This window comes from Bradysia coprophila, unplaced genomic scaffold (genome assembly GCF_014529535.1).
Source record: "Bradysia coprophila strain Holo2 unplaced genomic scaffold, BU_Bcop_v1 contig_358, whole genome shotgun sequence".
In the NCBI taxonomy this organism is placed as follows: Eukaryota; Metazoa; Arthropoda; class Insecta; order Diptera; family Sciaridae; genus Bradysia; species Bradysia coprophila.
Window position 1 is genome coordinate 907,938 of NW_023503616.1, and position 11,222 is coordinate 919,159.

Here is an 11,222-nt window from a genome sequence, read left to right on the forward strand (position 1 = left end):
AATGTTGCCTTCGATTAGGATTTGAACTCGTTTACTATAATGGTTACCTCAGTTGGTACAAAGGTTTCGTTCAGAAGATTATTTTTTAATCTTTGAAAGAGTAAAATCTCCGCAACAACGGTTCGAAAATAATCTTGCTAAGATTAAGAACCCAATAGCTCAGTGGTAAAGTACAGGACTGGAGATACGGAGATACCGAGGTGAACGAGTTCAAATCCTGATCATAGTAAGTAAAAAAAAAACATTTAATTTCAATTAAACAAATAAAATTTCCAATTTCAGAATAAATAAAACAAATAAGTCTTACTCCAATATTCAAATAAATTTTGGAAAAAAATTTTTAATTTCAAAATAAAAAAATGAAATCTCTTGGAAGATTTCGATCTAATCCATCGACAGATTATTTTCGAAAGATTAAATGCAGGTAATCTTTGGAAAAATTAGATTTCAATCCAAAAATAAATTTGGTCCTATATGTAATCTGAAAAAGATTTAAATCTAATCCAGGATTTTTGTCTGTGTAAAACGTTGTATGCAACACGAATCGAATGCTAGCATATTATCGCACACGACTACCTCTTGCCAACCTCGGCTTCGCCTCGGACTGCAGAGTAGAGTGGCAATAACCGATCGAAAAACAATTGAGAAGGTAGTAACAATTTTTTGAAATATTACTTAAAGCAGGAAGAGCAGTACAGTAATGTCGATGTTTACCCATTATCCTCTAATTAGGTTGAAAATCTCAATAAAAATTGTAATTTTGTCTCGGTTCTTCACATATAACAGGGACTATTTTTGGTAACGTGTTTACATGTCTAGTTCCTGTACAACATTGCCATTTTATAACAGATAAGATTTCCCCAATTTCCGTCCGCGATGTTAAACTTATCCGGGTATTCATAGAATATTTTAGCAGTTAGGAAATGTATGTTAGTAACGGAGTCGATAGAGAATTAGTTCCGCGCACAATTGTTATGTCTTAGGTCAACAAGTTCAAGCTCTAATTAATGGATGCTATTAAATAATTAAATGGTTTTAATTTCGTCATATAAACAGGGTGTTTATTTGAGGTCACATATTTTCGGTACTGTTTCCCATCTCGTACTTACAATTTCCATGTCAGGTTACGTTTGTCTATACAATTAATTAAAAATTTATTGTAATGACATGCAAAAGTTAGTTATAAATCAATATTAAGCGTAAGAATATAACAGAGTGGAATTCAACAGAGTAAATTTCCACACACCGCTGTCTAATTTTAGTTTGTTTATTTTCCTCCGTGATATCCATAATATTTTCCTCGAAGACTTTTCGACAAGAAGGTGGTTAGAAAACTTTTTGTCAATTTCTTTGTCGATTGTTCCCGACTATTCCTTGCACAAAAGAATCGAAATCCTAAATACTCGTCTGATGTAATTCATCACACATGAAATATTGTGCTATGAAATGGTCTTGCTATTTGTAAAACTCTGATCATGTTTAGTAGTTAAAAGTGAATTCGAGATGAAATATAAATTGAAAAAAATAGTGAATTTGGCATACCATTTCTTGAAAATTCACGGACTGATTCCGTTCCATTTCGATTTTGATAAACAAAAGGCTTTCCTCACTACTGCATCATTCTTTTATTCTATCGTTTTCACTTTAGTTTGTTGGTCCTGTCTCACATATTACGTCTGTGGCATATGTAGTTTGATTATTCGAATCGAACAAGATTTACTAATGTTGTTCGTCTTACTTATTGATATGGTAACTGCATTTTACAAAGCATTTTGGGTGTACATCATTCAACTCGTTAAAAGACGCAAGATCGTTGACTCAATAAATTCGTTTATGAAATTATGTAAACTGATTTTCGGACCAGAATGTAATCTGAAGACATGTTTCTCCGATTCAAAATTGAGGAGTACTTGTAAGAAGAAATGTTTGTCTGTTAGTGTACAAATAATATCGTTGGCCGTTGCATTCAGCACGTATGAGTACAATGTATCGTTCTACTATACGATACAAAACGCAGTCCTCATTTTGGGGGTAAATATTGTGACCACTATCGTCAATAGTGTTTTCTATTGTGGCAGCATGTTATTCATTGCTCGATTCTACCAAATTTTGAATGAAAAAATGAGAAGTTTAAGTGAATCAAAGAACTGTTCCTCCGATGTGAATAGTGTCCGTGCCCTTGACCAAATAGCATTTATTTATGATCAAATTACCACCTTTACGGCTAAGGTATGTGACATATACGTCTTTCAAATAATCATTTCACTTGTCGGAATAATTATATGGACAACTGCATCTGTGAGTATAGTGTCACGGTAGTGTTTATTGATTCACCAGCCTAATAAAATAATTCTTTGCAGTTGTTCTTTGCTTACGTTAAATTAATGAATATGAAAGAGAAACCGTACATCATAAGTATAGTGGCTTCTATGGGATACTTGACCTTTTACTTAGTTGAAATTTACAGCCTATGCTCTATCACAAACTCAGTGGAAAAATCAGTAAATTTTAAACTTGATCGACTGAAAAATTTATTTGAAAATTGTTTTTACGTTAAGGCAATACGAATGGCCATATCACTGCATAGTATTGTCGCATTATACGAACAGAAAATAATTGAGAGAAAGGTAATTACTGCGATAGATAAGGAAAATGAAGGAAAAAATGGAAAATTACAAAATAATGTAGAATGTTTTATAGTGTAGAGTAGACCATAGGTTGTCGTTAAAAACAGTCCAAGTTCACCACATTAACTAAAACTATGTATCGAATTTGACCCAACGATTTTACTTTCATTTCTGTGGGCACCTCATTCACAAAAATCAATTTCAGATCGTCACACTTTCCTTGCGAATTCTACACCGTCAACCCAAATGCAAAGCATATGGATTGTTTGCCATAGATAAGCAGATTTTGTTTGCGGTACGGTTTCCGGTATCATCTGGCTTAGCTTTTAATGTTCACAATAGTTTGATTGCAGGCCTTTTCGTCCATTATTGCGTATCTTGTAATTTTAGTTCAATTTCAACTTGAGTGTCGATACTGTAAGGCTGATGAATGAGCACGAGCTGATAAAAACGGGCTGATTCTATCTGATGATACTGGATGCTGGAGGTGGAAATCATGCTCTCGGAGTTTTTGAAAATCGTTTTCGGCCCAGTCAAATCAGGGCCTATTTTCAATTCATTAAATTCATTAAAATTCACGAAAATTCATTAAAATTCATGAAAATTCAATAATGAATTTTAATGAAATTAATTTCAAGCCTTTATAAATAATAAAAAAATGAAGATTTACACTGTTGTTGCACTTTTATATGATTTTTATTTCACATAGTTTGAACCGTCCGAACTCGACCCGAACTTGGATTAATTTTCGGGTCTTGTTTTTCAAAATATCAACGAAATATTTGAGAAGCTGAGGAAAAAACTTACTAATTTATACATTTTGCCGTCTATGAAAGGTTGCAAAACGTCCTCTACAAGGACCACTAAACTGAAGAGTGACATATTTAACAATGTTAACACAGTTTTCGCATCTAGTTTCGCTGCCTATTGTTATACTCTTTGGATACCCTCTCATTACATAAATATTTTACTGAGAAGTGAAAAACAGATGAGGCTACGCTATTGAGTTGATATTAATTCTCGGTATTTATTTTACTCAATAGTTGGGTTAGGGTAGAACAATGGTCAAAGTGACTAGTTTCACAAAACAAGTGAAATGCATAATCAAAAAATGATCAGATTAACCGTTTATCATCAATTACAGCAACATATTAAACTAAATCATGAAAATTTTAGGTGTTATAAATAACTTACGTAGATTTTTATGGGAATTCCATAGTTCACTATCAGTTCAACAGGAGATAAGCGAGGAAAAAAATATTGGAATGGTTGAATTGGTATTATCGGCTAAAATTTCGAGTGGAACGATAATAATTTACCCTAATACTTTCAGACGTCTGACGCATGTATAAATCTAAATAAGGAAGTGATGAAATACAATTCTGTGTGATCTGTGTTTATGAAAACAAATACTCTTTCACGCGGGATTACTGATGTAGATCAAAGTTTGTAATGATTAATGAAACCTTGCTGGAAATATTCAAAACCCACAGACTAGCATCTTTACCCTGCCGAGAATTAGTTTATTTCAAAATTCTATATATCTATTTTAACTCTAAATACAGTGTAAATTAACAGCTCCCTGTCACACGTAGTATAACGTGTTGTGAGCCATATAATCATAAGGAGACTCAGGCTTAGCAGCATTAATAATTTGCGAGAAATATTCGCAAATGTCACGAAATTGTGGTCTGCACTTCGGATCAACTTGCCAGCATGAGCACATCAGTTCGTAGATTCCAGATGTACAAAGAACCGGTCTTCGTAGTCGATGTCCACTTTTTATCAAATCGACAAATTCGACCGACCAATTGAATTCTCGGAAAGGCATTTCGCATAAGGTGAAAAATTCCCAGAGAGTGACTGCATACGACCAAACATCTGTTTTTGATGAGAACTCTCTCGAGCATAGGCTTTCAGGGGCCATCCAGCGCCACGGTAATGGATCCTATAATTTTCAGATTTTCTACTTAATTTTTCGATTGTCACACAATGCTGATGCAACCCCCTTCCAACTTCAGAGCTAGATATTTTTTTTATGAGCAACCCCCCGTAACTAAAAAAAAAATAATTTGAAAAATACCTCCTGCTTTTTGATGTAATTAAGGTCATTGTATAAGTATCTGCTAAAACCGAAATCAGCAATTTTGATGCACATACTCTCAGTGAGCAAAATGTTTCTAGCTGCAATGTCCCCGTGTCTATTGAATAAGATATTATAGTGAATATGGAGCGAAACAAGAGGCTTTGTAATGCCTAGTATTTACATAATTTTTTTGTTTGCTAAATAATCCATTCCGGAAGATGTCTGGCACGCCCATTTCAAAATATCCAACGTCGTCAAAGATTCGTAAAAATTTTGGTAATGTTCGTGACAAACTGGGTTGGTAACGATAATTTGGTCACCAACAATCATATTTTGAAACAATCCTTTTCTGGCCTTAATGTAATTATCGATGCTTCCATGCGCACAAAATTCCACAACAATGTAAAGTTTACCAAGCTTGAGTTCACCAGTACATGCTCCAATAAGGTTTACAATGTGCTCATGTCGTCCAACACGAGACAACATTTTAAGCTCGGCCAAAAGAGAACGGAAATAACAGCTATCTGCATTTGAGTTCATTGTTTTTACAGCTACCGTTAAAGACCCTTCAGCCGATGCAGTCTTGAGTGTCCCCTTGAATACTTGACCAAATCTACCTTTGCCTAATAGATTCTATTCCAGCGAAAGATTTCTGAATAGAATTTCGTAAGCTTTGTTGTACGGAAGCTTATCAAAATCCAAATGATTAGATTGCTGGTTCTCGTTTCCATTTTCGAAAGTCTGAATGTCAGTATCACTCAATTTAGCTAAATTAGGTGAGAAGATTTCACACATTTTGTTAACGTAATATTAGACATGAACCAAAGCACCTTGAATGAACTTACAATGTGACGTCAAACACTTCCTCCGGCGATCTATAAAATTATAAACAATTAGAAAGGACAAAAATTTGTACACAGCTAACGCCATTAATATTGCTGAAACGAGAGAGTGTGGAGCTTCTATAGCAACCAATTGCCCTACCATGGCGAGTAACCAAATAATGAAAAATATCACACCGTATTTGAAATACATTTGTATGCGACACATGTTCATCTGCAACATTTCTTAATATAAAGGTGCAAACTTAAACATTACGAACTTACTTTTGAAAGAGAATTGTGAAGGAATATTGAACCCATAATACAACCAATATGGTTAAGGTAAAAATACGTCCACATCACAAGGTATTTCGTTTTTTGTCGGCAATCAGTTCCATATACGGAGGAAATTTCAATAGTCAAAATTGACATCAACAAAAAGTGTATACCCTAAAAAAAAGCGAATTCCTAATTCTGGGACGTTATAATAAACAGACTGACCTTACAGCTTCGATTACAGCTACAGTCTCGATCTGCGTTTTGTCCGAAAAATCAAATGAATTTTTCGGCAAATATGTCCCAGCTCGAAGTTCTACCACTTCCATGTTAACTTGCGAAGATATGAAGCACTGTTGAAATTCCACTGTCTTCTCACCAGAAAATAATTTCTTACCAAAATTTCTTTTGTAATCAAATTCAAAATTCAATACTACGAATCTGTACGAAAATTCCTTTCATTGCATATGATCAGTAATCTAATCTTCTTTTTTTAAACAGTGCCATAACTGCATGGGTGCGAGGGTTAGCTGGCTTTATGTTGGAGTCGCAGAAACTTTAATCCAATGGCTTTCAATTCCTCTGCTAAAGGTACAAAAGTTTTTGTCTATTCATTTTCTTTCGAATGTTTGACTACAATTAGTAAGCAGATATCACTAGGTAAAAATCAGTCAGTTACGTCTTAAAGAACAAAATAGAAGAACCTATAAATCGTTTATGAACGTTCGTAGAACTTCGAAAGAGCTTACCGTGATTATATGCATAGCATTGCATACCCTAGTTACGACCCTGCTGTAAAATGAATCGGCAAAGATAAGTGGGACAAAATTTAAAACAGAGATATTATGCGCATTATTAATATTTTTTATCTAAGTTGGATTGCTGGTCAGCGAATATTCAATTGGCTACAGGTTTTATTGCCCCTGCCACACACATGCATTGCTGGGGAATATTTGAATTGTTTGTGAAAACAAAAATAGAAACACAACAAAAGATGCCATGACATCAGTGTTAGAACTTACTCTCATGCACTGGGGTGATCCATAGTCTATTATACATCAAATGATGGAATCGTGAGACCCAGTTACAGGTTCACACACAAAAAGTTGCAATTAGCGAATGTGTGCCTTATACACAAAAATAAATCATTCGATGTGGAAGTAGTACATTAATACTTTCGATCTTGGATCTAGGGTGATTCGTTTTATTCTATTGAACTGGGTAAAGAGAAGCATCCTCGGCTCAACTTGTTACAACGTACAGCACTTCTAAATTACGATAGTTTTTAACTTAATACCAGTCTGCTCCAATGAACAGCACCAAGTTTAAATTAATAGGGATATTGCGTTTTTCAGCTATAATTATAAGGAAAAACTGAAAATTGTAAGTAACTTCTCCATACGAAGTTTATCAAATTGCCAAAAATTATCAAAAATCTCGTCTTCGGCTCGGATATGCAAACTCGTGAAAATAACACTATCCAAACCTCGTAGCTTAAGCCCTCGTGAATTTTAAAGCGCATCCAATGTAATCTAATATGATTTGCAAATTGTAAGAAAATTTGATGTCCACGATTGAAACGGTCATAAAACTCAGTGAGACTTTTAACCTTTTGAGTACTGATGTTAACAGAAATGAATTCCAATTGCGATGATTTCAGTCATTATAACTTGACGTGACTAGAAACGGCATTAATAAAACAAATAACGGCTGGACGAACAATCATGGTTAAGAAAGTGTAAGTATGTTTCCAGAAACTCCAATTATATTTTCTTCTCTCTTTCACGTACATAAAACATTAAATCTAAGAATCAATCATTATTAATATGCAATTCGTCAATGGGTAGGACATGAAAATCGTCGGTTGTAACTACATAGACCTTCATCTTGTACGACACTGACTTGGGCTGAAATTTCTCGACCAACGTCTCGATCCGTTTCTGCTCTTTGTTATTCGAGACCTTGAAAGTTATCGTTTTCTCATTACGAACTGGAATTTTAAAGATGCTTTCGAACTGATCTTTGGTTATGTTAGCATGTGTTTTTATGTGGAATCGACAGGATAATTGACTTATTCCGTTTGTATTCTCCAGTATTACCTTTGGAACGTCCACAAAATCGTGTGTGTCAATCATTAGCAACTCCAACATATTGCCACGAGTAACTAAGAAATTCTTGAACGTTTCGCCATAACCAAAGTCAGTTGTAAAGTGAACCGACACCTTCTTCAGGTTTGGAAAGAAGTCCAAATTCGCCAGCAGATTGACTTGAACGTGATTGGACAGCGTCACGTCAATAAATGTGACCTTAGGCACTTCACGTATTAAGCGAAATAAATCTCGATTGTGATCAGAATCGCAACCGAGACGAATGTCGGTAACATTTTTAAGAGCAGCGAATCGCTTAACGGAACAGCACGAACCACATCCAAACGACAATTGAACCGACTGTACTGTTGGGTAATGTTGCGCAAGTTGAAAAATGTATTCATCTTCCATTACATACGCTTCGATTTCCTTCAATTTTGGATAATTATGGCTTAACAAAATCGTTAAATTCGAAACTCGATCGAGGATCAGTCTTTCAAGTCCAGTACAAGCATGCAAGACCCGTCTCATCTTAGGATTATGTACCAAACCCACACTTGGAATCATCACATGAAGTTCATAACTGTGATCATCACCTTCAGATTTATCGATGCTAGTTTTTCCAAGCAAACACAGTAATCCTGCAGCTTTCAAATTTTTATCCGCCTTTTTAACCTACGATGAGACAAATTTAGGGAATCTTAATCACTAATCTGTCGCCTCAGCAACTCACAAGTCGGTGAGCCCAAATGGAGATTTCCTTGATCTGACTTCCCACTCTAACCAAAGTCTCCACCTTTAAATTTTCATTCGGATCGTTCGCATCGCTAAAGCCAAAATTAAATCCGTCCAGACTTTGTAGTTTCCCAATTCTCTCCGACATGTCGCCACTGCCTTTAAGATCCATATATTGATTACACTATGGACAACAAAATAAACATGAAATCCAGTACTGACGTGAAAACTTGATTATAGATCTCTTCGTTTGGTGAAACTGATGACGGAAAGGTGAGGAATGGTGGGGAAAAGTGTGCAAACTAATTGAAACCAACTTCACAATTTCACATAGTAATGAATAAGTGAGTGCGTCCAATTCTTTGAAATGAATGTAAATGAACTAAATACGGGGAATTCCCTTAGAAGCAAAGTTGGTTGTCATTAGTTTGCACACAAAACTGAACCGTCGATCGTCACGCCAGCGGTCATTTTAGTGATCTATATTTGAAAAGCAGAAAGATAAACTTCGTACCAGTAGTCCTCGCCTACTACACTTAAATTAACACGATTATCAAACTGAAATGCACTCTTAAGTTGCTTTAACTGTGTCTTTAACTCGAAAACGAGATGTAACGAGACATTTGACTACTTCTTCAAACGAAGTTTTGTAATGCTTTTACAATGGATAACTGTCAGGTAAAATCCCGCCTGCATGGATTCTACTCACAGTAGTCCCTTTATACAGGGTGAAAAAGTGAGAGAGAAAAACGTTAGTTGCTTCTATTGACTTTTTTCTTATAATTTTCTTAATTTATAGTAGACTAGTAAAGACCCGGCCTTGCCCGGGATTGCTTTAATCACAAAATATTTAAATGTTTTCACGCTTTTTTATTTCACAAGTTAAAAATTTTCTTTCAAAGAACATTTTCACGCGTCAAAAATAAATTTTCTTCAAAACATATTTTCAGGTGCCAAAAAAAATGTTTTCATCCGTCAAAACATTTTACGCGTAGAAAAAGGTTTCCCTGTTTAAGTAACGTATCTGCCTACGACGTAAACAACTCAAAAATTTCACGCGTCAAATAACGCGTGAATTTGAATTTTTTTCACTGCTTCGAGCTAACTTTTCTCATTAGTCGATATATCAAGTTAGAAGTCCTTAGGACTTTCGGTTTGGGCTCCTATAGAGAGACAAACAAACAAACTTTGGACTTTATATTGTAGATAGTCTTCAGATCACAATTTTGTGTGTAAAAGTTCCTCTATCGCTTCTTGTAATTAATTTAATTAAAATTCAATAATGACCTTGAAATATACTATGCTAGAAATTTAATAATTTAATTTTAATGTCAAAGTGCTCGAGCATTTGGGAGAGTCCGAGGTTAGGTATGCAGTGGGTGGATCAATTCCCTTGACTGATGAAGTTATCAAAACTCAATACTCTTAATTAAATACGCCCAACCGTGCTGCGACATTTTAAAACGACTTAACTAGGAACAATAAAATCGAAGACTTTCTCGGCATTTTTCACTCTCTTGTAAAACATAAACTTGAATTGTGTCAAAATTTTTAAAAATCAGGTCGAATTACTTCAGTTAAGGATCATGAAAAATTTAGGGACACACTCCTTTGACATAACTCCCATTGTTTATCTATGAACCAGATCTCATGAATTTGATTCTTCAATGAAACAAAAATTTAGAAGATGAGACATACCTAACTCATTATCCCATCAAGTTAAAAGCGGATAAAAGGCAACCATTCTTTTGGGAACAACCCATCCGATCATTAGTCCGACATTGTCCATCTTGAACCCAAAAATGTATTCCTCGTCGAATAAAACCAATATTTTCAATTTTTTTGTTCAGAGACACAACAATTATCATGCCATCAAAAACCAGGTAAATATTTCAATTTCATTTATTTCCAAAAAAACTTCTTAAATTAAACACACAGCGTAGCTCCAGTATGCGTTACAATTCTAAGGAGCTACAACAGTTTAACATAAAATCAGATTAATAAAGTTGATATAAATCTAGACAACAAGGACAGCTAGCAAGGCGAAAAGTACCATGAGGTGATGGTTGTAACTTAAATCTTCATATTAAATTCTTAAACAGATAGAAGTGATATTTGCTCTTATTCGATCGTGATTTTCGTTTACAGCTGATTTAATTTAATTAAAATCGAGTCGCGTCAGTAAATACGCTTTCAATGAACGACAAAATTGATTGAGGGTAAGTGAATTTCTGATCGTTGGCGGAAGGCCATTAAATAGCGTCGGACCAGAATAAAGCAGGCAACGTTTACCATAGTTCGACGAAATCTAAGTTTCTTCAGCAAGTATGAATACCTTGTTTGGTAGCAATTAAGATTGTAAATATTATATTAGGAATAACTTCCTGGTCATTAGGCATTAGGTGGAAATGCCCATCTACGAACTCGACCTTAGAAATTTTATTCTTCGAATTAAGCCAAAGTAGTTTCTAAAATTGTTTCATATTTACTCAAGTTGTCATGTCATCAAAAAACCAGTCAAAAACTTTTTTAGGAATAAACTAATTCGTCTAAAATTATCCGTCTACGAACTCGGGAATGTTATTACTCG

General features: G+C 34.7%; 2 protein-coding genes across 3 annotated transcripts; both read right to left on the reverse strand.

Moving 5' to 3' along the window:
- Positions 1 to 4,212: 4,212 nt before the first annotated feature.
- LOC119081585 (platelet-derived growth factor receptor beta-like) lies at positions 4,213 to 6,139 on the reverse strand. Its single transcript, XM_037190620.1, has 4 exons — positions 6,041 to 6,139; positions 4,895 to 5,346; positions 4,711 to 4,828; positions 4,213 to 4,575 (listed from the first exon to the last, which is right to left on the reverse strand). Exons 1-4 carry the CDS (start codon positions 6,137 to 6,139, stop codon positions 4,213 to 4,215), a joined length of 1,032 nt encoding a protein of 343 aa, XP_037046515.1.
- Positions 6,140 to 7,554: 1,415 nt separating this feature from the next.
- On the reverse strand, positions 7,555 to 9,237 carry LOC119081673. Of its 2 annotated transcripts, XM_037190758.1 has the most exons (3): positions 9,103 to 9,237; positions 8,631 to 8,827; positions 7,555 to 8,572 (listed from the first exon to the last, which is right to left on the reverse strand). In XM_037190758.1, exons 2-3 carry the CDS (start codon positions 8,802 to 8,804, stop codon positions 7,622 to 7,624), a joined length of 1,125 nt encoding a protein of 374 aa, XP_037046653.1. In that variant the 5' UTR covers positions 8,805 to 8,827; positions 9,103 to 9,237; the 3' UTR covers positions 7,555 to 7,621. The 2 variants fall into 2 exon arrangements, with proteins under 2 accessions (XP_037046653.1, XP_037046652.1); XM_037190757.1 differs by lacking the exon at positions 9,103 to 9,237 and having other exon boundaries at positions 8,631 to 8,903.
- Between the last annotated feature and the right edge of the window lie 1,985 nt (positions 9,238 to 11,222).

What these genes read in the sequence shown, in the direction of transcription:
- LOC119081585 (XM_037190620.1), bottom strand. Translation starts at nt 6,139, where the DNA reads ATGGAAGTGGTAGAACTTCGAGCTGGGACATATTTGCCGAAAAATTCA. An exon ending in CTGTAGCTGTAATCGAAGCT is followed by an intron (nt 5,347 to 6,040) that starts GTAAGGTCAGTC and finishes TCGCTGGAATAG; the next exon opens with AATCTATTAGGCAAAGGTAG. An exon ending in TTAGCAAACAAAAAAATTAT is followed by an intron (nt 4,829 to 4,894) that starts GTAAATACTAGG and finishes CTTATTCAATAG; the next exon opens with ACACGGGGACATTGCAGCTA.
- LOC119081673 (XM_037190758.1), bottom strand. Translation starts at nt 8,804, where the DNA reads ATGGATCTTAAAGGCAGTGGCGACATGTCGGAGAGAATTGGGAAACTA. An exon ending in CCATTTGGGCTCACCGACTT is followed by an intron (nt 8,573 to 8,630) that starts GTGAGTTGCTGA and finishes GTCTCATCGTAG; the next exon opens with GTTAAAAAGGCGGATAAAAA.